At 39.1% G+C, this 25,061-nt stretch overlaps 2 protein-coding genes and 1 long non-coding RNA gene across 3 annotated transcripts; 1 reads left to right on the forward strand and 2 right to left on the reverse strand.

The window, feature by feature from the left end:
* On the reverse strand, window positions 1-1,589 carry LOC120462816 (U8 snoRNA-decapping enzyme). The gene is made up of 4 exons (XM_039651504.2): window positions 1,348-1,589; window positions 1,167-1,207; window positions 825-1,056; window positions 1-750 (listed from the first exon to the last, which is right to left on the reverse strand). Exons 1-4 carry the CDS (start codon window positions 1,474-1,476, stop codon window positions 544-546), a joined length of 609 nt encoding a protein of 202 aa, XP_039507438.2. The 5' UTR covers window positions 1,477-1,589; the 3' UTR covers window positions 1-543.
* A 3,033-nt stretch (window positions 1,590-4,622) lies between these two features.
* On the reverse strand, window positions 4,623-24,549 carry LOC148970624 (uncharacterized). Its single transcript, XR_016147978.1, has 9 exons — window positions 24,454-24,549; window positions 23,671-23,800; window positions 23,008-23,349; window positions 21,695-21,742; window positions 20,950-21,633; window positions 20,011-20,853; window positions 15,063-15,170; window positions 14,536-14,738; window positions 4,623-4,976 (listed from the first exon to the last, which is right to left on the reverse strand). It is a non-coding gene; the product is annotated as an uncharacterized LOC148970624 (long non-coding RNA).
* Window positions 7,685-24,555, forward strand: myh7bb (myosin, heavy chain 7B, cardiac muscle, beta b). The gene is made up of 42 exons (XM_039651853.2): window positions 7,685-7,873; window positions 8,228-8,331; window positions 8,757-8,900; window positions 9,050-9,206; window positions 9,355-9,382; window positions 9,583-9,679; window positions 10,176-10,268; window positions 10,356-10,419; window positions 10,512-10,610; window positions 10,724-10,827; window positions 10,931-11,069; window positions 11,152-11,270; window positions 11,360-11,509; window positions 13,009-13,179; window positions 13,282-13,461; window positions 13,745-13,877; window positions 13,959-14,035; window positions 14,384-14,471; window positions 14,582-14,699; window positions 14,858-14,981; window positions 15,085-15,221; window positions 17,131-17,386; window positions 17,536-17,778; window positions 17,868-18,044; window positions 18,196-18,341; window positions 18,455-18,545; window positions 18,622-19,011; window positions 19,698-19,824; window positions 20,020-20,138; window positions 20,419-20,615; window positions 20,700-20,883; window positions 20,974-21,139; window positions 21,271-21,395; window positions 21,499-21,614; window positions 21,703-21,895; window positions 22,752-22,955; window positions 23,032-23,157; window positions 23,299-23,469; window positions 23,569-23,673; window positions 23,762-23,857; window positions 24,046-24,183; window positions 24,468-24,555. The coding sequence occupies exons 1-42, from the start codon at window positions 7,774-7,776 to the stop codon at window positions 24,477-24,479; spliced, it is 5,808 nt and encodes a 1,935-aa protein (XP_039507787.2). The 5' UTR covers window positions 7,685-7,773; the 3' UTR covers window positions 24,480-24,555.
* Window positions 24,556-25,061: the final 506 nt, after the last annotated feature.

Raw genomic sequence — 25,061 nt, forward strand, 5'->3', positions numbered from 1 at the left:
TCACATGTCATCTGCTGTTTATTAGTCAAACTAGCACGCACCATTTAACTTGCAAATATATAAATCTCATAAACCGATCTGATAGGAATTCATCAAACAGAATGGCTTCAGTGCCATAAGTATAGCATTCATCTCTCTTAAGCAACTATGCTTAAATCATAAATAAATTTACATATGCAAATTATCAAAAACAAATTACATTTTTTAGAGGTATAATTATTGCAACATCTCAGGGTCATTAATTTGCTTCAATTAATGCTCTTATATTGTAGAATGGGGACTATTGACGTATGAAAAACATTATTATCAACTATTAAGTGAACCTGGGCTCATGAATTGTTAGTGATATTATGATAAACGGTTAGGGTCTGCATCTTTGAGACATAGGATATCTAAGGGAGAGTACATGTTGTACAAGGCTGAATCAGGAACTGAAGGTAGTGTGAGGACATGGGGGTGTTTCTACCCGCACTTGGGGGTTGGGCTACTGTGATGTAGCTGTAATGGCCCAGGGGTGAAAAGGCACCGCTGTGTAAACTAATGTCAGTGTGGATCATCGCTGTGTGTGCGTCTCATCTGCTCAGCTTGTCTCACAGCCTTCTCCAGCTCCCCCTGGGACAGCAGTCTACAGTGGTGCAGGGCAGAGAGCAGCTGGGCCCGAGAGTTACAGATGAACGAGTGGGACAGGAAATAGGGGAGACCACCCCCATTCTTAAGGAAGTAGAGTGGGACTCGGACCATACCCATTACCTGGGGACAGACACGAAATTTGCATAATATGAGTACATTTACACGCTCATGAAAAGAACAGACAGAGCTTTTACCTCTAAACCATGGTCTGTGGCCGTAGTTACAGCTGCTCTCTCGATCTCTTTCAGCTCTGGCTCTGTCATCTTCTTGATGTAGAAGTGTGTGATGAGCTGAGGGGAGGATGGAGATTGAGAAAGGCAGGAGGATATGTGATCGTCCACGCCCACCGACACAGCCACGCCCACCTCCTCGTGAAGCTCTCTGCTAAGTCCCGCCTCCAGCGTCTCCTTATTCGGGTTTACCAATCTACAGATTTAAAAACAAAATACATTAATAATTACAGTGCATTTATAAACAACTTAAGACATCATTTAAAGTTTGATTTTTTATTTTTTCGTGCAGAAAGATGAACTCACCCCCCTGGGAAACCCAGCAAGCCATCAAAGCGCATCTGCATCTAAATAACATAATCTCAATTAAGGTTCATAAATTCAACGGCGTTCATTAATTTACACGTTATTTTTAAACGTCCTGCTTTGGAACCTGTCGTAGTCGCACTCTTCAAATAAAGGTCACAGCAAGCGCAGTCCTTCTTACCAGAACTATATGTTTTATTGGGATTTTCCCGAAGAGTTTGGCACTAGAGTCTCCGTAAAGCATAATGTGACACGCATGTCTGAAGCCCTCCCGTGTCAACGCATCTTCTCTCGTGATCCGTTCCGCCATAACGGGACGAGTGATAAACAGTAAACAAAGAAATCCGTTAACTGTAGGTTTAATGACGCGTATTGAAAAGTAAGGTCTCGAATGTGTGTTTGTTACTACTGCGACCAATAACGTGCCACTATAATCAGCTGATGTTGACCATTTCAAAATACTAGTCCACTGAGAACGCAGCTCAGGACAATAAACCATAGACATAATAGTTATTATGTATATGCAATAAACGATATAAAACACAGAAACATAATAAAACTGTGCAAATGTTTGTATTTACCACATCTGACAAAGTCTTCTTAAAATGTTCAAATGGCATTGTTTGTGGACTTCGACACAATAATTACATTTTTTAGCCTAAATAATTCATTTATCATTTATTTTTAATAATATATTAACTTAGCCTAATACTAAATATGTAATAGTAATGGACATCAGGAATTCATTGCTTAGCTAACTTCTTTAGCCTATATGTCTGTTGTCCTATAGATGGCAGTAACAACTAAATTATTACAACTAAACAACCCAACTGTTATTTCCTCACGCATGCACTGACTTTCTTTGTCTCATATTGCCCAGTTAGTTTGAAAAGAAACAGTGAATTGCTGTGGCCATCACATAACAGTTCCATGCATCAAGAAAAGGGCTTTGTGACAAAAACAAATGTATTACTACATGTACTGTTCATGCCATAGACCCTTGCCAGGATTCTTCAGCAGCCAGGAGCTTAATAGTTAATGCTACCATTTCTCTGACCTGATATAACTCAATTATAAACATTTCTACAGACATCTATGCTATGTCTCTATGCTTTTTCTGCTTCTGGCATGTCAGTGGCACAAGAAAGGTGATGACTGACGGAAACATTTTAGTTCACAATCACTCTCTTTGTGCCAGTTGGACATAGCGGGACATGAAAACATGATGTCTTAAATAATATAGAATGATATAATCAAGTTTATACAGGAAATTCATACAAGGAAACATTTAAACAACTAAAAAAATCAACATTGTAAACACCGCTACAGATTCACTCTAAGGGAATTGTGGGTATATTCCTGCTGTCACGGCCGGTTTAAACCCCCAACGTTTACACTTAAACTGAAACTTACCATCACGACCTATTGGTTTTCATTAAACCGAGAAAAATGGAATTTTGTTTTATTGACGATCACTGAGTAATGGTCTATTATTTAAAACGCAAAAAAAAACCCATTTATTATTTTCAAGGTGAAAAGGATTCATTTGCCTCGATCCACGCCGAAAAAAACGTCTAAATGTCACGTTTTTAATGAAGCAGCCTAAATAGTCCACTTTGAAAAATGTGTAGATGTCACGGTTTACCCCCTCAAACGTGAAACTTACACGTTTGCATTAACACGCTCCAGTGGAGATATCCAGATGTTTATTCGCCCCTGCCACAACGACCTATCGGTTTAAACCGAGAAAAATTTAATTTTGTTTTATTTATGATCACTGAGAAATGTTCTATTATTTAAAATGCAAAAAAAAAAAAAAACTAAAAAAAAAAGTAATATTTTCAAGGTGAAAAGGATTCATTTGCCTGGATCCACGCCGAAGAAAACGTCTAAAAGTCACGTTTTTAATGAAGCAGCCTTATGAGTAAAATGTCTATTATTCCGGCGTCCCCCAGTTCCTCGTTTAAGCAAAAGGTACGCTAAAACAACATATTACATCGACGTTAAACCACGTTAACCGTGTTAACCATAACCTTTTAAATACTCGACCTAGTTCCGTTGCTTAGCAACGGGAAGAAACTCCTGTAACTTCAGTGCCCAACCCATATCACGACAAGACGTGAAATAATCACGTTGGTCAACTTTGGAAAACGTGTAGATGTCACGGTTTAGTTTAAACTCAAAGCCATAAATAGGGCTATACTGCCCTCTTGTGTCAAATTATATTTCTATATTTATTTTTCCAACAAATAAAACCAAACCCGCAATAAAACCGCATCCAATACACCCTTGAACTCAACAGATTCAGTGGCTCAGTTGATAAAGCATTGGGCTTTAATCAAGAAGACCTGAGTTCAATTCCCATACTTACTTACGGTAAATTGTTGTGATTATATCAAACAAAGTGGCCAAAACAACATTTCTTCAACCCGGTATCACGACAAGACGTGAAATAATCACGCTGGTCCACTTTTGAAAACGTGTAGATCCTGCATGTGTGTACGTTCTCCAGCAGTTGTTTCTGTGTTGGATTAGACTAATGTGGGTTTTATGAGTCAGCCCATGTGGACGTTTCCATAAATCCTTGGGCTTTTGAATTGTTAAAAGACATTTTACACAGCAATATACTGCATGCCATGGGAGACTGGCTGAATTAACCCATATCCACTTTCCATTCCAATCTGTCAAGGTTTCCAATGGTAGGAGAAAATGAATGTGGAGATGTGCAGGTGTATTAAAGTGGGGCTGGGAATTTTAATTGCCGGTTATATGTACTATTTAAATACTAAATATGATAGCTGAAGCTTATGCTGAGAATGTTAAGAGACAATGAGACAGATATAGAGATAAAGTGAGGTTAAGAGGGTTTGCACATGGTCACCATTCATCACACTCACACATTTTATCACTTTAATCACTGTAAATGTATAGCAGTTAAACATTCTAAAGTGATAAGCCAGAGAGGCTGAGCATTACCATGACTTTACTCAGATTTTTTTTTTACCAATAATAACACTTAAATTAAATTACATTTAAAATACATTTCTCCTCATCATTACTATTAATAATAATGAGAAGAAGAAATAATTGTTCCAGCAATTAATATAGTTAATTTGTCTTATATGGGCAGAGCATCCTTGTGCATGATATATATATGGATATATTACAATGGCTTTAAATGCAGTTCATCCTATCAGAAAGAGTCGAATCCATTTTATAAAATGTAACTTTGAGCATCTGCGCATATAGACTTGATCAGGTATGGATTGTTTAAGTCAGTGTTGACTCAAGGCCTTGTTAACTCTGTCCATCCTCTCTGGGCTTACCGTGTGGCAGGAGATTGCGCCAGAATGGCTGGGCTATTCTTGAGCCTGAGCGCTTTCTAAGTTTAAAAGGTTTATGTGAGCTGCTGACTATTGTTCTGGTGAAGGCGTCAGGGATTGTTACGGGGGGGGGGGGGGGGGGGTATACTGCTGTCAAAATCCAGACTAAAATAGACAGACAGCTGTGGGTGCTCATATCTAGGCTATGCGTTAAAGTGTGTGTGAGAAGGATGGTGGTGCAATGCAGTCCTAACACAATGCAGACGGGCCGAGCGTTGGAGCCGGATGGGGGAGAGCGGCACTGGTTGTCTCCATCCACTGAGACACTTGCTAAAAGTCTGATTAGCTGGGCCGGCTGGTAATCCTGAGATTAGGGCATCTAGGGTTTCCCAAACTCTCCTTCTCTTCATCTTACGCCACTGTCAGAGGCAGGTCAGCGGGAAAAAACGGCCGCTGCTCAGCTGGGATATGGTTCACACGTCTGCGCCTGGTGGATAGATCACAGGATTTAAAAGACCAGGAGATACTGTAGTTTTTGATTGGCAAGAGGAAAACATTCATTAAGAGGCAGTTTGTGTATTTTCCTTGCCTCCATTGAGTGTGGGTGTACAGAATGTGACCTCCCCCCTCCACCTCTGACTGTTTTGGCCTCGGTGGTAGAGGCTTGTGCCACTGTATGAGAGCTGATAATCTGTAACAACTGCTCACCATGTGTAGAACTTCAAAACCGGGTTCCTGGTAGCTTTGTTCAGGTCAGGTGTGCCATTTCGGTTGCTCTTTTATGGTGACATTGTAATGAGTTGTACAATGTTGGATAGTAACTAACTAAAAGATACTTCATGAACTGCTAAATCAATAAATGTAAAAGTAGCAAATAAAACTAAATTTTCTCTACTTTTTTTCACTACCAAGCTATTTTTTTACCACGTGTAGCGAGACCAAACCCTGCATCGAGCTAAAACGATGTGTTGAGAAAAGTCAGATTCATTCTAGTGAATCAGTTCATCTTAAATGGTTCTCTCTGGGTAGTGTTGGAAAGTCTGATTAATTATTATAAATGAATCATTTTAAACAGTCGCTGTTCTATTTTAACGTTTGAAAGTCTAATTCATTCTATTGAATTGGTTCATCTTAATTCATTTTCTCTTTCCATTATGTAATTCATAGTAAATGGTGCAAAACGATTAATAGAAGTCTTTGCAATATGTACTATTTTCTAATTAGTTGAGTTAGGGTGTTTTGTAGTAGTTTGTGTATAAATTGGTCTGTTTATGTTACTGCCACATGTTTTGTTTATTCATTTAAAAGCACTCATAAATTACACCATTGAATACATATTTTTTTTTTATTTATAAAAACATATTTACTTATCTATTTTTTGTTCATAGATTTCTAACATGTTTTCAAAAAGCAGTTTCCTCAACAAGGAAATTGCTGTTTGAAGTAGCCCAAATTATTGCGATATAAATTTTGCTGCCACTACAAAAAATAAATGTAGGCCTTATTAAAAAGTAAATGAATAAAAGTATATTATAATATAAAAAAATAATGCTTACTTTTGAACTTTGTTTAACAGCATTTTCAATAGGCTAATCAAACATAAATGGTGACATCTGTGCACCTCTTTCAGTATTTATAGGGTTGAGAAGATAGTGTGGATGCTCTTTCAGTGTTTAATCACTGGCCGATCACTCTCAGTAATTTCTAAGGGAAACAAAGCAGAGCACCGCCTCTTTAACCACAAACCCATCCCAGACAGCATGGCTATCTCTGCACGGAATGCCGGCTATTGGGAACAGGAGTTGTATTCTCTTCTATTTTCGGACTACATAGTGGGCTCTGGATTCTGCTAGAGGACACTTATCTCAGCTTTACCCCTCAAGGTCGACAGCTTCTGAGGCGCCTATTTGCTAAGGAGGATCTGATTGTATCAGTATGAACGCTATGCAGATCTTGTGTGTTATATTGAACATACCACTATGTCTTTCAACTAGTCTGTCAAATGAGGCAGATATACCATTCTACACTCACAGAAATGGACTGCACCAAGTTGTAACAATTTTTTTTTTAAATCCTTGTCTCAGAAGTTAGTTATGGAAAGCCATGAAGATCCCATTCCTTTTAATGCCACATTTCATCCAACACAGTTTAAGCCTATAAATCCTGATGTTCTCTTGACTGGCCAATGTTGTATTAATTCTGGTATGCTGTTAATGTGTACGTAATCATATTATAAATATACATTAAGTAGCCTAATACAAATTTATAAATAAACTACCAAGCCAACATATAAAATTTTATATTCTAATAAACTAAGCCTAAATGTAACGGGTTCCCTGTCTTGCAAAACTCTTCTTTATACATAGCTATCTATTATATTTCTATTTACTAACGTGATAAAAAAAAACACTCATATAAAAACAACAAATAGGCCTACATTTGAAATGTTTTGTCAATGAACCGTCCAACACGATTCCTCTTGACGAAGTCTCGAGCACTTACTGTTGCTACAGGTAAAACTGTTCTCAGGCGTCAATTCAATTTATAATCTAACTTTATTGTTTACAGAAATATTGTTCGAAAATTCATGAAATGTATACAAAATGACAAATTTTCCTCTTCCCAATCTTGTATTTTCACTTCCATATTGGGGTTCAGGCCTTAATAAGGGTCAAAACCCTCCAAAGCACGGTAGTTTTCTTGTTTGTTTATTTTATATATCAACATGCTCTCATTTTTTGCCCATACCATAATTGAAGACTTTAATGAAATGGAGAGAGGTCGTGGATTTAACCTCTGGACAGCAGCGCATTAATCACAAGCAACAACATTGTTGTTTTAAAAATAACCCCTTACAGTAGGGTTCGTCAAACCGGTTTGCCTTTTGTGTGCGCGCAGGGACGGACCGCACGGACGCGCAGCCAATGAGCAACTGAACACACACGGACACATGGGAATATCTGACATATCTCCCCAACTCTGACCTTGAGGGGAACAATAAAAGAGGACCAGGCCACGTCTTCCGAGGCCAACACGTTTAGACATTACTGAGGTCAGTACTCAAATGCGCTGTTTGGATAGTGCGCCGTGCCTTGCATGTGACAGTTTTGAAGAATTCGAGATTTTTGTACACAAATACTCACCAAGATTGTGGATTAGAGATTGACTTTTTCCATCACATGCCTATGTGAAACAAAACAAAGAGGAGAAAATCATTTTTTCTAACAAAGTTTCTACGACGTTACAGGTGTTTGAGTGCAGGTCCGGGACCGGAAGCGTAAATCATGTCCCGCTTTATGGAGTTGAGGGAATTCGGAGATGCGGCCACATTCCTGCGTAAAACCAACCTGGAACAACTCGCTGCGCAGTCCCATGCGTTTGATGGTACTGTCAGACGTCCTGTTTGTGTCGAGTTTTTTGTTTTTAAATTGGTGCAGAATCAATTCAAATCATTCATTTTAAATCTTATCCAATTAAGAACGAGTTGCACATTAAGATGAGCATGTATTGTGCACGTGAAAACGCATAGAAATCTTAACATTACACACAATTTAGTTTATTTTAAATGTAAATAAATGCGATATATATTTATATTATAACCTAAATTATAAATGAATGTAATAATATAATAGTATTATGTTTAATAGGTTTGCATGCATAGGAGGTTTATCTATCATGGTTTGTAATGTTACCTGTCTGGCAGTTCAATTAAGAAGTGACAAATACTTCTGTGTGCAGGGAAGAAACGAGTTTATATTCCTGATGAGAATGAAGCCTACATTGAGGTGGAGATCAAAGATACCGATGGAGACAAAGTCATGGTGGAGACCAAAGATGGAATGGTCAGTGAAGCTTAAACTGCCCTTGTTTTTTCCTGTGACCACACGACATAAAATATGAATCACTATTTGTGTCTTATTTTTCAGTAAGTATATCTACATTGTTATAAGACACAAAATAGATCATAGAAATGAGAAATTCTTATAAAGCAAAATACTTATACTTAAAATATGAGGAGGAAAAATAAATTTAAGTATTTGTTTTAGGTGTTTTCACTAGAGAAAAAAAGATTCTATTTTATTCCAGTGCATACCAATGCTGATGATGTCGTTGGGCTGATTTTTTGTGTGCGTATTGTATTGTATTTATAGCAAATGGTTAAGTTCAGCGGCCAATTGTACGTTTCTACAATTGTCATTCATTCTGCAGTGGAAAAAGATAATGTATCACAAGGTGGTGATTAAATTCTTTAATCTAATTCTGACAGATGTTAACAGTGAAAGAGGATGACATTCAGCAAATGAATCCCCCGAAGTTTGACATGATTGAAGACATGGCCATGCTTACGCACCTCAATGAGGCCTCTGTTCTTTTCAACCTCAGCCGTCGCTACAGTTTCTGGATGATCTATGTGAGACACGACCTTATCATTTTCTGTTTAACATCTGAAAGAGTTTTAAAAAATAACTCGAGAATCAAGTTTTCCGTTTCTTTGATGTTCTTCATAGCTTTTGGATCATTTTAGGGTCTTCATGCGTGTTCTTTTCTGTCCATCCACAGACATATTCGGGGCTGTTTTGTGTGACAGTTAACCCGTATAAATGGCTTCCTGTCTATTCTCCTGAAGTGGTTGCAGCGTATAAGGGAAAGCGTCGCTCAGATGTTCCGCCTCACATCTATGCCATAGCAGACAATGCCTACAATGACATGCTAAAAAGTATGGTCTGAAACATATTTCTCTTTTCATCTCTATTTCACACAGGCTTTATATGTTGCATTTGTTTTGATTCTGAATTGCACTTTGGTGAGAAGATAATGCATTTTGTTCTTTATTCATGTACTCGGTCAACTTTTTTTCCTCGTAGATCGTGAAAACCAGTCAATGCTTATCACGTAAGTTCCCTTCCACCACAACATTCTGTATTACGTCAGAATGATCTCAAATCCTTTTCCTCATTATTTAATCATGAAGCGGTATAAAAAAAAATGGGTTTTTTGTCATTTTGAAGAGTTTTCTTTTTTCTTTTTCAATCTTTCTTCTTGGATTTAATAATGTTTCATGTTTATTTCACATCAATTTTGTCCATGCCTAGCGGAGAATCCGGTGCTGGCAAAACTGTCAACACGAAACGCGTAATTCAGTATTTTGCCATTATAGCTGCTCTTGGTGAAGCAGGGGGCAAAAAAGGAGTAAGGGCAGAAACTTCTCTGCTTTTTTTTTTTGTCATCACCCATCCTTATCCCTTGTTTTTGTCTCCCTGCGAGTCTTACTTTTGTTCCTCTACATTTTGTTTTTGGGGATTTTTAATCACGTCTACATGTTTATCTATTCCTTTTGGATTCACAGACATCCTTTTAACCGATAAGGAGTGACCCTCAGAGTTTTGTTACCCAAGTTTTGCTTTCCCGTTCCAGTATGATTTTATAAACCCTTTTATACCACTCTTTACATTGCCCATTCCCCTTTTTGCAATGTCTCTCATTTTGTCTTTTGTTTTTAACATTATAAGCTCCTTTTTCACTTTGTCTTTTTGAAAACAAAAACCAAACCTGATTTCATCTATTATCATCTATTTCATCAGATAATATTTCATTTTCATTTCCATTAGTTTGCTCTGTCCTACTCATAGATATCATTTTAGTGTTCGATTATAAACTCACACGTTTCTGTTTGCAACGAAAATAGGGTACATTAGAGGATCAGATCATTGAGGCCAACCCAGCTATGGAAGCTTTCGGCAATGCAAAAACCCTGAGGAATGACAACTCATCCCGTTTTGTGAGTAAACGTCATAAGATGAGCACAACATCTCACTTTATTTCAGTATCGTTCTCCGTTTTACTTTGTTCCCTCTCTTTAACACAGGGTAAATTCATACGAATCCATTTTGCTCCTACAGGGAAACTTGCATCCTCTGACATTGACATCTGTAAGCTGATTCGAAAAAATAATACCGTTAATAGATTAAATAAATTGTTGTTCCTTTAGATCCTGTTCCATTTCACATTCTCCTTTCTTTAGATCTTCTGGAAAAATCTAGAGTGATTTTTCAGCAAACTGGAGAGAGAAGCTACCACATCTACTACCAGATCCTCTCGCAAAGGAAACCAGAACTCCAAGGTATTCAGATGAAAACACAGACAGCATGGCTATTATTTAAGCTAAATAACTAAGTATATATCCTCAATGCACTGTGTGACTTAAAAACCAAACCTCTCTCATGTGTTATACAGACATGCTGCTGGTGTCATCAAATCCCTTTGACTACCACTTCTGCTCGCAGGGTGTTACAACTGTTGACCACATGGACGATGGAGATGAGCTGCTTGCAACTGATGTAAGTACTTGTATGATTGAGATCATACCTAGATGCTAATTATTCCACATAAACACAGTGTGACCACTCACTAACATTGCAACTTGCTTATCTTCCTCTCTAGCATGCAATGGACACCCTTGGTTTCACTCCTGAGGAGAAGTATGGCTGTTACAAGTTAGTCGGTGCCATTATGCACTTTGGCAACATGAAGTTCAAAGTGAAGCAGAGAGAGGAGCAAGCAGAGGCAGATGGCACTGAAAGTAAGAGTGATTCTGTCATCAGCAAGGCCAACGTCTCAGTCAGCATCATGGTATGGCTAAGCGCTGTGATTTTGTGACTTAGGTGCAGACAAAGCCTCATATCTCATGGGGATCAGTTCAGCTGACCTCATAAAAGGACTGCTTCACCCTAGAGTGAAAGTGGGCAATGAGTACATCGTCAAAGGACAGACAGTCGAACAGGTCAGTTTGGTCCGTAAATGATCAATTAGCATCCCTGCTATTTAATTTCACCAAGCAGTGAGAGTATTTGTGCTTTTGTGTCATGACAGGTGACCTATTCTGTTGGTGCTTTGGCCAAAGCTACGTATGACCGCATGTTTAAATGGCTGGTGAGCAGAATCAATAAAACCCTATACACGGCCATCCCCCGTCAGTTCTTCATAGGAGTGCTGGACATTGCAGGCTTTGAGATCTTTGAGGTAAGTCGGTTTGTATATTTGTAAATTGCTTGTATATTGCTTTACATCACTCCTTACCACTGTCTGCACATCAGATGTGGATCTTAGATACAAGATACAAAATTAGGGTTAAAAATAAAGTAAAAATACGGATTTTGGACACTATTTTGATTCCTAATAGATCTTTTTGTTTTTACCCTGTGGAAGTGGTTCCTGCACCACTTTTCAGTGATTCATTGACTCTTATGTACTAAAGTTGATGTACTTGAAAAGCTCCTTATAGTCATTAGAATTTCTGCTGGAAACCATCGAAATAAAGTGTTAGCAAATATTAAGCAGACAGTCTACTAATATTCTAATGACTTGTAGCTGACATGAAGTTGCAAAGTTACTTATAGTTAGTAGCATGAATGTCTAAAGTGGACTATAACAGCCCGTTCTCATCCCAAGGCATCATCCAACTTACACTTTTGACCATGCGTCAACTTTCGACGCTTTAGGCACCCTTTAGCGTCAGTTAGATGACGCTATCCTAGTGGTCTAACCCTACCCCAGACCTAAACCTACCCACGTCATCTAACTGACGCTAAAGGGTGCCTAATGCCTGGTTCAGATTACACGATTTTAGCCCGATTTTGGCACGATCCGTTTGATGTAGGGTGTCGTGGGGATTCGTAAACGACAATGGGCGCCGGGACGCAAGATTCGATCGTATCATCTCGTATAATGTGTCATAGTGGGCGACAACCTACATCGCGTCTGCGATGCTTCACGACATCACGACAAAAAGACTAGCATGTTTAATTTTTTTAACGGTCGTCCACGACGGTTCCGTCACATGTATGAGGTTGACCAATAGGAGCACAAGCTTTTCCGTGTACAACTTTCAAAAAAGACAAAACGAAAGAGAGACGATGGTGCTAACGTTAAAACTAGAAGTAAAAATATATAAGTTTAAGTTCTCTTTGGAGGATTGACAGCCCATACTGTCCTCTTCGAGCAGGGTTCTCAAGTCTCACGCAATGGCCGTGACGCAATTCAACCAGTTCACATGCCACACCGTGCATTTCTCACGCTGAAAAGGCAATGCCGAGCAATCCAGGAACTCACTCGCTACAAGTTTCGCCTTCTCGATGACATCACGCGCGCCGTTAAACACGGCATGCGATGACTGGTCAGGAAGTAACGTGTAGTCTGACATGTGTCTTGTCCATGATACGACAAGATTTTAGGAGTCAAAATCGCGTAATCTGACACAGTGACTATCGTAACAGACGAAAAACATTGTGTAATCTGAACCAGGCATAAGCGTCAGATGTTGAAGCATGGTCAAAAGTGTCAGTTAGATGATGCCTTGGGATGAGAATGCGTTGACTATAACATTAAATCACAATCAGACTGAATCGTGAACTTATTTAGAACTGATTCAAGAAATGTACATTGATAACTACCCATATACATTATTCAGTACTCATTGTACCAAATTTGAAAAACTCTTTCTCTTCCGTTTCTCTCAACAGTTCAACAACTTTGAGCAAATGTGCATCAACTTCACCAATGAGAAACTGCAACAGTTTTTCAACCATCACATGTTCATCCTAGAGCAGGAGGAGTACAAGACAGAGGGCATAGAGTGGACTTTCATAGACTTTGGATTAGACCTGCAAGCCTGCATTGACCTCATTGAGAAGGTTGATATTGTATTGCATACAACTCTTTGAAAGCACGTGTATGTTTGCATAAGATAATACTAAGCAACTGTAGCCGTTACATCCTTCTTGTGTTGTTTTCAGCCGATGGGTATAATGTCTATTCTGGAGGAGGAGTGCATGTTCCCTAAAGCCACAGAGAGCAGTTTCAAAGCTAAACTCTACGATAATCACCTTGGCAAGTCTCCCAACTTCCTGAAACCGAGGCCAGACAAAAAACGCAAATATGACACTCACTTTGAGCTGGTGCACTACGCTGGAGTGGTGAGTGAAAATAACATCATATTCACAGACATATTTCCCATAGCATACGATAATAGACTCTTTATAAGCCGCATAACTGGAGCCATTGGAATTTGTTAAGCAATTTACAGTATGCAATGCCGCCATAGAATGGCACCATTTAAGTAACAGGGATTGTCTGGAGCAAGCTGAGGTTAAGTGCCTTGCTTAATGGCACAATGGTGATAGCTCAAGAGTGGCAACGGATAAATCACTATAATTAACTTAACATATAATATAAAATCACATGCATGTATGTTGTCAGGTGCCGTACAACATCAATGGATGGCTTGACAAAAACAGAGATCCTCTAAATGAAACAGTGGTGGGAATCTTCCAGAGATCATCCAACAAGTTAATGGCAATCCTCTTCGAGAACTTCATCAGCTTAGATTCAGGTGTATATTAATACAACCGGTATTAAAAAATGATTCCACTAAGCCAGATTGTACTGAGGTGTTGTATACGTATTGTTAAAGGTACAGAAGCAAAGCCAGGGGGCAGAGAGAAGAGGAAGAAAGGTGCTTCATTCCAAACAGTGTCCCAGCTGCATAAGGTGGGTAAGAGCGAGGAGATATGGAGGAGAGATACTGTATGATATCAAATGACGTTATATCTAAATGCACCAGAAAAGCAACTTTTCACTTCTTTATAAATCTGCAAATGTTAGATATTGAAAATGGTGTTGGAAAGTGAGCCAGTTAAGACTTGCAGTGATGTTTAGGTAATCTGACCCATGAACATCACTTTAAGTCTGTGCTGGCTCAGCTTTCACCAGCTGCACATGCAAATACACAGGTAAGATCTGACCCAGTAGTTACAAGTATGGAGACTGTGAGCTGATTTAAAATTTGTTCAAATTTTAACATGTTGTATAATGACCTTACTTTCTATATCACTCTAGGAGAATCTAAACAAGTTAATGGCTAATCTGAGAAGCACTCAGCCTCATTTTGTGCGCTGCATTATCCCCAATGAGTCAAAAACCCCAGGTACAAAAGATTCAGTGTTGAGGATAAAACCCTTTGTTATACTACGAGATATCCATAAACCAACCTTAAACACACCATCAGTCTTCATTTTCTGCTCTTGTTTCTGATAGGGTTGATGGAGCCATTTTTGGTTCTGCACCAGCTTCGCTGCAATGGTGTTCTTGAAGGAATCCGCATTTGCAGGAAGGGATTTCCCAACCGCATTCTCTACGCAGAGTTCAAACAGCGGTGAGTTTTTCTTCATAGGTCACACTACTCTGGATAATGCTGTAATGACAGGAAGATTATTTTAGTGAATGGTAATTAAATGAACATTTAATACAGGTAATGCATTCTCAAGCCCAATAGAAAGAAAGATATTTAACTAAACCGTCATGATTTACCAGCTACCGTATCCTGAACCCTTTGGCCATCCCAGAGGACACGTATGTGGACAGCAGGAAAGCTGTAGAAAAGTTGCTTGGGTCTCTGGATATCGACCACACACAGTACAAGTTTGGCCACAGCAAGGTTCATGAAATTGTTCTCTTTCACTCCAATAATGCCCACTACTGTATTTTCAGTTACTTAAAAACCCCAGGCTACACTGACCTGTGAATCTGTCCTCCTTCAGGTTTTCTTTAAGGCGGGACTTCTTGGCCAGCTGGAGGACATGCGAGACGAACGTCTGTCTAAGATCCTCACCTTGCTGCAGGCCTTCTGTAGGGGAAAACTCATGCAAATGGAGCGCAGAAGGATGATGAAAGAGAAGTATGTGCTATTTGGATGTCCAAACCATGACAATAGTCATAAAGCATCTAAATAGCCAAACGCAAATAGTTTTGCTGTTACTCACTGACTGAAGACGGTGTCAGATTGCAGATATAGCATCCTTAAGCCCTTTCTAAGCATGTCGATAAACTGTTGAGAGTGTGTGTAGGCCTATGAGCCTGTAAATCTATGGGTGGAATGTCTGAAGTGTATGCGGACTATGTTGTGGCGTGTGTCTGGCGTGTGTCCGTTTGTTTTGTGTGTGTGGTCACTACAGAAAAAGCCAGTTAAACCCCCTCCACCCAAAATGGCATTTACAAAAGCAGGTGTGGAGGTGGGTCATGTATCCTATCCAGCAAACAGCGCACATACCAGTTGTTGACGGTTCTTTACCAGAATGTCCCCTCCGATCTTTAATATAAATAACCTTCTTTTGTCCAGAATGGATATGGCTGGGAGCAGGCTGAAAAGCCATCCCAGGTGACAGGACATTAAGTCCTCTTGTTTCTTCAGAAGGGTTCAGCTTTAGATAATCAACAACCTCTGCCTGACCTTCTGACTGTTCCTGATTGTGTTGGCGCTTCAGCAATGCGGAATTGATTTACTCTTTAGGCATGCTCAGTATCACTGTGGGATTACTGATTTAGAACACACGAAACAATGGCGTGTGGCAGCCTGGCCTTATTTGGTGCGAGACATACTGAGCAAATTTAGAACAACAGGGGCAGGGAGTTTGAGGTGCTGGCTACAGAACGGACACAGGTTATTATATCCTTGGACACAAGGAGTTTTGAGAGAGTTTAAAAGGCTTATCTTGATTCTCTTACAGTATGTATTAAAGATGTCCTGAGCCAATCTGAAGGATCATTATTGGGGCCGATTAAGCATATTTTCGGTTTTATTGATCGGTGTCGGCTATCCTAAGCCTGATCCTTAATTTTACATCAGCTGTGATGCTGGTGGGGTGCAGTTGGTGGTGGTATGGACCTTCAAGTAGGTTTGCCACAGTGTGTGTGATATATACGGTATATATATATTAGGGCTGTGCAAAAATTAATTGCGATTAATCGCATCCAAAATAAAAGTCTGTGTTTACATAATATATTTGTGTGTGCTGTATATAATTATTTTGTATATATAAATACACACACATGCATGTATATATTTAAGAAAATGTGTTATTCATTTATAAAATATTTATATTTATATAATATAGATTATGTATTTTTATATATATATACAGAATATAAGTGCAAAAAATTCTTAAATATATACATGCATGCATTGGTATTTATATATACAAAATAATTATATACAGCACGCACAAATATATTATGTAAACACAGACTTTTATTTTGGATGCGATTAATCGCAATTAATTTTTGCACAGCCCTAATATATATATATATATATATATATATATATATTAGGGGTGTGAAACGACTAATCGCGATTAATCACATCCAAAATAAAAGTTTGTGTTTATATAATATATGTATGTGTAGTGTGAATAATTATTTTGTATGTATAAATACACACATATGCATATATATATTTAAGAAAAATGTGTTATTAATATCAAATATTTATATTTATGTATAATATTAATTTTGTATAAATATATAAAGTATTTATATTTTATGTATTTATATTTTAAATATATATAAGTAAAGTACTTTTATTTTGGATGCGATTAATCGTTTCACAGCAAGATGACATTTTTGGGATCAGTATAATTCAAGTTTTTTTTAATGCTATAAAAGTTAGAACCATATGAAACCAACATGAATCTAAAGAGCACATTTCTGAGGACATGACATATGTGTTTAAACCCGATTTTTCCTTTTCTTTATCGTGGATAGTCATAAACAGTATGTCATTGATCCACCGTCTGATTATCTTCACTCAGGGAAGCTCTGATGGTGATTCAGTGGAACATCCGTGCCTTTTACGCAGTCAAGAACTGGCCATGGATGTGTCTGTTCTTCAAGATCAAACCTCTGCTGAGGAGCGCAGCCACGGAGAAGGAGCTGGCTACACTGAAGGAGGAGTTCCAGAAGCTAAAGGAGGCTCATGAGAGGTCTGAGGTGAAGAGGAAGGAGTTTGAGGAGAAACAGATCTCTTTGGTGCAAGAGAAAAACGACCTCTCCTTACAACTTCAAGCGGTGAGTGCAAGAGTGGATCATACCAATGAAACAAGAAATTATGATTCAGAATCGCATAGTTAATAGCAATCATATTTTACTTGCTTGTATGCATCAAACACTAGTCAAAGAAAAGATGGAAAGAATTCATTTTTACATTCTGACCCCAGGAGCAGGATAATCTGACTGATGCTGAAGACCGCTGTGACCTGCTGATCAAGGCTAAGATCCAGATGGAGGGGAAAATTAAGGAGTTGATGGAGAGGCTTGAAGATGAAGAGGAGGTTAATGCCACCATCCTGGCCAAGAAACGCAAACTTGAGGATGAGTGCATTGAGCTGAAAAAAGACCTGGATGACCTGGAGATTACTTTAGCCAAAGTTGAGAAGGAAAAACATGCCACTGAGAACAAGGTACCACTGATATGTTCATGGATAGGGAAATGTGGTCAACTTTAGTTCCTCTTATGCACGGATTAACTAGTTTTCTCTGGTTGACTCAGGTGAAAAACTTGGTGGAGGAAATGGCTGCATTGGATGAATCCATCCTGAGGCTGACTAAAGAGAAGAAAGCCCTCCAGGATGCACATCAGCAGGCTCTGGAAGACCTGCAGACTGAGGAAAACAAAGTGAACATGCTGTCCAAGGCCAAGATCAAACTTGAGCAGCAGGTGGATGATGTGAGTATAAAGTGGGCTCAGTAACTTCAAACTTCAGAGTCTGTAGCAATCCGAAACTCCTTATTCACAGCACAGTGTGTAACCTAGCACAATGGTTGAGCAATACATTTCTTAGATTTCATTGTTTGTTATTATTTGTTAACTGGAACAGTTAGAGGGCTCTTTGGAGCAAGAGAAGAAAGTGCGTATGGATCTGGAGCGAGTGAAGCGAAAGCTTGAGGGCGATCTGAAGCTTTCCATGGAGTCATCCATGGATTTGGAGAACAAACAACAGCAGCTAGAGGACAGACTAAAGAAGTGAGATTTTAATGCATTACACAGTCGTTGTCGTGTCAAATGGAAGTACTGTGCTGCAAAAATGCTGTAAGATTATGTTCCCTAAAGAAATCTGTACTTGGTCTTATCTGTAGGAAAGACTTCGAAATGGTTCAGATAGGTGCAAAGATTGAAGAGGAGCAAGCCTTGGTTATTCAACTACAGAAGAAAATAAAAGAATTACAGGTAAAGTCATTATCGAACATTGCGTGTCTGCATAATGAGTTATTAATCTAACAGTAGTATGGAAAACTGTTTACAGACCCGTATAGAAGAGCTTGAGGAGGAACTTGAGGCTGAAAGAGCAGCTCGATTAAAGTCGGAAAAACAACGCAGTGATGTTTCAAGGGAACTGGAAGAGCTGAGTGAACGTCTGGAGGAAGCAGGAGGTGCTACCTCTGCTCAGATCGAGATGAACAAGAAGAGAGAGGCTGACTTTTTAAAGATGCGAAGAGATCTGGAAGAAGCCTCGCTGCATCATGAAACAACCATGGCCATGCTACGGAGAAAGCATGCGGACACTGTGGCTGAGATGGGGGAGCAACTGGACAACCTGCAGAGGGTCAAACAGAGGCTGGAAAAGGAAAAGGCAGAAGCCAGAATGGAGTCTGAAGATTTGGCGTCTAACCTTGAACATCTCTCCAGAGCCAAAGTAAAACATCTCAATGCGCTTAACATGGTTTCTGAAATTCATAATGCCATTATGTTACTATTCATAGAGTTTATGGTTAAAACAAATAGAGTAAACATGAATTGGGTTGAAAAATACTTTATATATTATTATATTATATATACAGTACTGTGGACTCCCAATTCTACCTGGGTCTTGTCTACAGTCAACGTTTAGTATATCTGGGTCTCGTCTACAACCTCCCAAACTGACTTCAGCAAATGTCCTATAAATGCTTTGACAAAGAATCTCTGACAAATTTCAGAGAGAATCCCACCAGTTAACATGAATACAACAGTTTTTATAGATAAGGAGAATGGGCGAAAATGACATGAAACATTACAGAATTTCCCCACAATTTGATTGGTTCTTCTTAGACAAGCCTTCTTGTTACTTCTTTAACCAAAATGTTTGAAATTTAGACATCTGTCTAGTTTCATTTCCCATATTTATTATTTTTACCCTCGCACAAAGTCACAAAGTTTTCGACTAGCTTCGAACAGTACATTTTGTTCAAATGTTAGAATGTTAGGAGGTCTAAGGAAGTAAGGTTAGATGTTTGAGTTATGATTAGTTTGATATACAGTTGACTATTTTATTCATTAAAAAATCCATCACAGTACCAAATGAACTGTGTGAGAATTAACAAAAAAGACTGATGTTTGCAGGCCACGACAGAGAAAATGTGCAGGCTGTACGAGGACCAGCTGAACGAGTCTAAAACCAAAGCGGAGGAACTCCAGAGGCAGCTAATGGATGTCACATCTCAAAAAGCACGGGCTCAGACAGAAAGTGGTCAGTGTCCTACACTTTGAAAAGGAATAAATAGCTGGAAATATATATTATGCATTATGATTGGAAGTCTCCTTTAGAAAATATAATTCCCATTTTTTCTTAGAAACAAATGCTAACACAGAGAATCAAATAATTTAAGAAGAAAGTAACTGGCACTTGGTAAAGTACCAATGGATGTTCTCTTACATTTATCAGCCGAGGTCAGCCGCAGACTGGAAGAGAGAGAGGTTCTGGTCATGCAACTGCAGCGAACGAAGAGTGGTCTCACCCAGACCATGGAGGAGATGAAGAAACAGCTAGAAGAAGAATGCAAAGTGAGTCTGATTTTAGAAACATTGGATGAATTGTGCCATAACTATTACGGCAGTCAGTCAATTACAAACAATTAATCACATATCAATGTTTGCACATGAAGCATTACATTGTGGCATTGGTAAAGTGTTGAAAAAAAATTACCCTACCGTTCAAAGAGACAAACAGACTTCTTAAAAAATCTAAATGACCCCAAACGTTTCACTGGTAGTGTTTATATATTCAATATATTCGTCTCAAGTGAATCACATTTAATATTATTATTTTGTGTCCTTGTGCCAGGCAAAAAACAGTTTAGCTCATGCGGTACAGTCATCCAGGCATGATTGTGAGCTCTTGAGAGAGCAGTTTGAGGAGGAGCAGGAGGCCAAATCCGAGTTGCAGCGTGCTCTGTCTAAAGCCAATGCGGAGATTGCACAGTGGAGGACCAAGTATGAGACAGATGCCATTCAGAGGACTGATGAACTAGAGGATGCCAAGTAAGAGACCACTCTGTAACATAGGGTCTTGTTCACTTATCAAAATGAATGAGTGTTTTATTTTAAAAACTGATTTATCTTCAGGAAGAAGCTGGTTGCACGTCTCCAGAGTTCTGAGGAGGCGGTGGAAGCTTCCAATGCCAAATGTGCCTCGCTGGAAAAGACCAAGCACCGTCTGCAGACTGAGATTGAGGACTTGATGGTTGACCTGGAACGTTCTAATGCTGCGGCTGTTGCACTGGACAAAAAGCAACGCAATTTTGATAAGGTCAGGACAAAAACTACATTTAAATATTTCATTTAACCAGAAGTACCAAGTACTACTACCACCTACTTTTATTATTATAATTATGTCCAGGTGCTGTCTGAGTGGAGGCAGAAGTTTGAGGAGACACAGGCCGAGCTGGAAAGCTCTCAGAAAGAGTCCCGCTGTCTCAGCACAGAGCTCTTTAAACTCAAAAACTCCTATGAAGAAGCCCTTGACCAGCTGGAGACCATCAAACGGGAGAACAAGAACCTGCAGGGTACAAAGACTGTACATAGGCTTTAGGAAAGAATATATATGTGAAATTGCACACATTTATTAATCAAGAGATGTTTTATTTTGGTCCAGAATGTTTTTCAAAACGAGCCTTACGTGACCTTTGTTTTACAGAGGAAATCACTGACTTAACTGATCAGATTAGTCAAGGCAACAAGACCATCCATGAACTTGAACAGAAGAAGAAGGTTTTGGACAATGAGAAGAGTAACATTCAAGCAGCACTGGAGGAGGCTGAGGTGATGATTATTACCTGAGATACCAGACTTTACTCACCAACAGACATTTATAAGGATGTACTTGGGTGAAAAGCTAATGTGTTGCTAACCGTGTGTGGCTCAGGGCACTCTGGAGCACGAGGAGAGTAAAACCGTACGTATCCAGCTGGAACTCAGCCAGACCAGGACTGAGGTTGAAAAGAAACTTGCAGAGAGGGATGAAGAGATTGACAATCTCCGGTAAGGGACTCTTTTGTGTCTATTTAAAAAAAATGAACAATTAAAATATCACTGTAGAATTAAAACACGTGATTATTTACCTATGCAGTCGAAACCATCAGCGGACTCTGGACACCATGCAGACCACTCTGGAAGCAGAAACCAGGGCCCGTAATGAAGCAATCAGGGTGAAGAAAAAGATGGAAGGTGATATGAATGAGATGGAGATCCATCTGAACCACGCAAACAGACAGGCTGTGGAGTCTCAAAAAATGGTGCGCAACCTACAGCTTCAAATCAAGGTGAGATGGGAGGGCTGGTTGTAGGAATACGCAGATTTTAGAGTAATCTTTAACAACAACTTCAAATAATCTCTAGGGATGCACAATTCATTGATATTTTTAACTGTGCTCAATTCCCTATTTTTACATTTGGATTGCCTTAAATGATTCTTTAAAGCTACACTGTGTAACTCTTTTAGTTTATTCTTAGCTAAAAACACTTAGTTCTTTCAAAAATATATGTGCTCATTAATGTATATTTACTTCGTTCGAGTAATAAAGTATTCTCGTGAGTGTATAATATGCCATTGAAAATACATACGGGTAAGGGGTTCTAATGTCGGTCGCCATGTTGCCCCTCCATCTTGAAAGTACATTAGCCAAAGAGGGACATACCCGTTAATTCAAGCATCGCCTTTCGCGTTTACGTTTGAGTTAACACTCATGGACGAGGTCGAACTGGAAGCCATGTTAATTTTGGACTACATTGGCCACCGTAGGAGTTCAAACGAAATCGGAATTGAGAGGAACAGAAAGTAATATTCACTGGACGGTCATATACCTTTTCACCGCTAGATGGGGGTAAAAATCACAAAGCTTTTATATAAAAAGCTTCAATAAAACTGTTAAATCTCAAAATGAATATCCATTTTCATAATGTTGTGATGCCTAAAGCATTTCGTTTTTTTATTTACTCAAAATAGTATATATTTTAATATCAGGCTTAACATAAAAATAATTACGAGCTAATCTGTTTTGGCCAGAATCTTTAAATCGGTGCATCCCTTTTTTTTTTTTTTTACACACTTAAACTGTACAACATACATTTAAGTGTGTAAAAATTCAAATGTCAACTGCAATTGTTGTATCTTCTCAGGAACTGCAAGTAGAGTTAGGTGAGTATGTACACCAGTGTGAGGACCTAAAGGAGCAAGTGGCAGTCACAGAAAGGAGAAACACCCTGCTAACTGCAGAGTTGGAGGAGTTGCGTGCAATAGTGGAACAAACAGACCGCATGCGTAAAGTCGCTGAGCACGAGCTTCTGGAGTCCAGTGAGAGAGTGAACCTGCTGCATGCTCAGGTATGATAAATGAATGAAACAAACGATCAATAATCAAACGCCATGATCTTACCTCACAATCCACCGATCTTTACAGAACACGGTAGTGTTGAACCACAAGAAGAAGCTCGAGGGTGACCTATCCATGCTATCCGTGGAAGTGGACGACGCTCTGCAGGAGTGTCGCAGTGCCGAAGAGAAGGCGAAGAAGGCCATAACTGATGTGAGCTCCTACTGTCTGCAGTATGACGAAGTTTTGCATGGGCAGAAAATATCAAAATTGAATCTAATTTTTCTGATTACAACAATAAAGCACATCTCTGAAACACTTGCTTATATTGTAACCAAACATATCCATCATTAGGCAGCCATGATGGCGGAGGAGCTGAAGAAGGAGCAGGACACCAGCAGTCACCTGGAGAGAATGAAGAGGAACATGGAGCAGACCATCAAAGACCTGCAGATGCGTCTGGATGAGGCTGAGCAGATTGCTCTCAAGGGAGGAAAGAAACAGATTCAGAAAATGGAAATTCGGGTGAGCAGGAAACCCGAACCCAAAGTCCATTTGGTCCAGACATGATTAGAACATATTTTACGGACTAATCTGTATCTGCGGGAACGTTTCAATCATCAGGTGCGGGAGCTAGAGGGAGAGCTGGAGTGCGAGCAGAAGAAGAGTGGAGAGTTCCAAAAAGGATTGCGAAAATATGAGAGGAGAATTAAAGAGCTCACTTACCAGGTATTACTCACGGAGACGTGACGCAACACAGAAGCAGTGTGCTTCTTCATCTCCAGCACATCTAAACGGCTTTGTGTTCTCTGTGCAGACAGAAGAAGACAGGAAGACTCTCCTGAGGATGCAAGACCTGATTGACAAATTACAGGCGAAAGTAAAGAGCTACAAGAGACAAGCTGAGGATGTCGTACGTATTTTCCATTCCCTCGCAATACCAACTCATGAATTCATTCTTTCATTACATAAAAATATGGTACAGTGTTGGACAGTAACACATTTTCTTTACTTTGTTCATCATGTGACCAGTCAAACAATATGGCATTGTCCATTTTTTTTAAAGATTACAGTGCATTGTATCTCGTTGTTGTATGGCAGGAGGAGCAGGTCAACTGCAGTATGACTCGGTTCAAGAAGATCCAGAATGAGCTGGATGAGGCCGAGGAGAGGGCAGACATGGCCGAATCTCAGGTCAACAAGCTGCGTTTGCGCACTCGAGAGACTCATGTTGTCAAGGTAACACAGTATACTGATCTCAGATACTTGTATAGATAGATCACCCAAAATTAAACTTGCGTCAATGAATTGCTACAACAAAACTGAAGCCAATTAGAAAAAAAATAACAGATATTTCAAAATATCCTCTTTTATGTTCCATAGAAGAGAGAAAGTCCTAGAAAGTCATCTGAAAATGACAGAATTTTAATTTTTTGGGTGAACTGGCCCTTTAAGAGTGAAAAAATGGAAGAAAATAAAACAATAAGAGTGAGTCATAACATATGGTACCTTTTTGTTCACAGATTGTGGAGTGAAGATGATTAAAGCAGATGATTTCGAAGAGTCTTGCGACAAGTACCTTTCCTTTCGCTCTTTGTAATATGCTGCAAGGCACAGAGGTTTTGGAAATGTTTAATGCTTACTGAAAAATAAACTGATTTTTTTTTTTTTTTGCAATTGCAACCTGCAAAGATAACATGCTGATTTTCAGATATCAAACACTAGTCTTGAAAAGTTTTTTTTTTTAAGCGGTCTACATCCTTCTTGGAAGAGGCTCTGGCTACAGAGCTCATAATTTGCAGTGTTTTGGAAAATCACAGTGTCATTACAGTCCAGCTGAAGAACAGCTCAGGAAGACAGTTGTGTCTGAATTTAAACTGGACTGAGTTGAAGTCCACAGTGTATTTGATAAATAAAGTGCCTGAATGGAAATGTTTGCATGATCATGTCAAGTTGCACAGAAATTAATTTGGAATAAAAATTTGAAGAATGCATTGCTCTTGTTTTTCTGGTCTAACTCAACCTGCATCACCAAATAATATGACAAAACCCATGCTTTCAATTTCAACACAGTTGGTCTCCTAGAATTCTTTCATAGCTTATAATGCTGATTTCAA

The sequence above is a fragment of the Pimephales promelas genome, chromosome 20 (genome assembly GCF_988280905.1).
Source record: "Pimephales promelas chromosome 20, fPimPro1.hap1.1, whole genome shotgun sequence".
Taxonomy (NCBI): domain Eukaryota; kingdom Metazoa; phylum Chordata; class Actinopteri; order Cypriniformes; family Leuciscidae; genus Pimephales; species Pimephales promelas.

Coding starts and splice junctions, on each gene's coding strand:
- LOC120462816 (XM_039651504.2), bottom strand. CDS start 1,476: ATGGCGGAACGGATCACGAGAGAAGATGCGTTGACACGGGAGGGCTTC. Junction 1,057..1,166: donor TTGCTGGGTTTCCCAGGGGG/GTGAGTTCATCT, acceptor TTAAATCTGTAG/ATTGGTAAACCCGAATAAGG. Junction 751..824: donor CCACAGACCATGGTTTAGAG/GTAAAAGCTCTG, acceptor GTCTGTCCCCAG/GTAATGGGTATGGTCCGAGT.
- myh7bb (XM_039651853.2), top strand. CDS start 7,774: ATGTCCCGCTTTATGGAGTTGAGGGAATTCGGAGATGCGGCCACATTC. Junction 10,611..10,723: donor AAGGAAACCAGAACTCCAAG/GTATTCAGATGA, acceptor TGTGTTATACAG/ACATGCTGCTGGTGTCATCA. Junction 11,271..11,359: donor AAGGACAGACAGTCGAACAG/GTCAGTTTGGTC, acceptor GTGTCATGACAG/GTGACCTATTCTGTTGGTGC.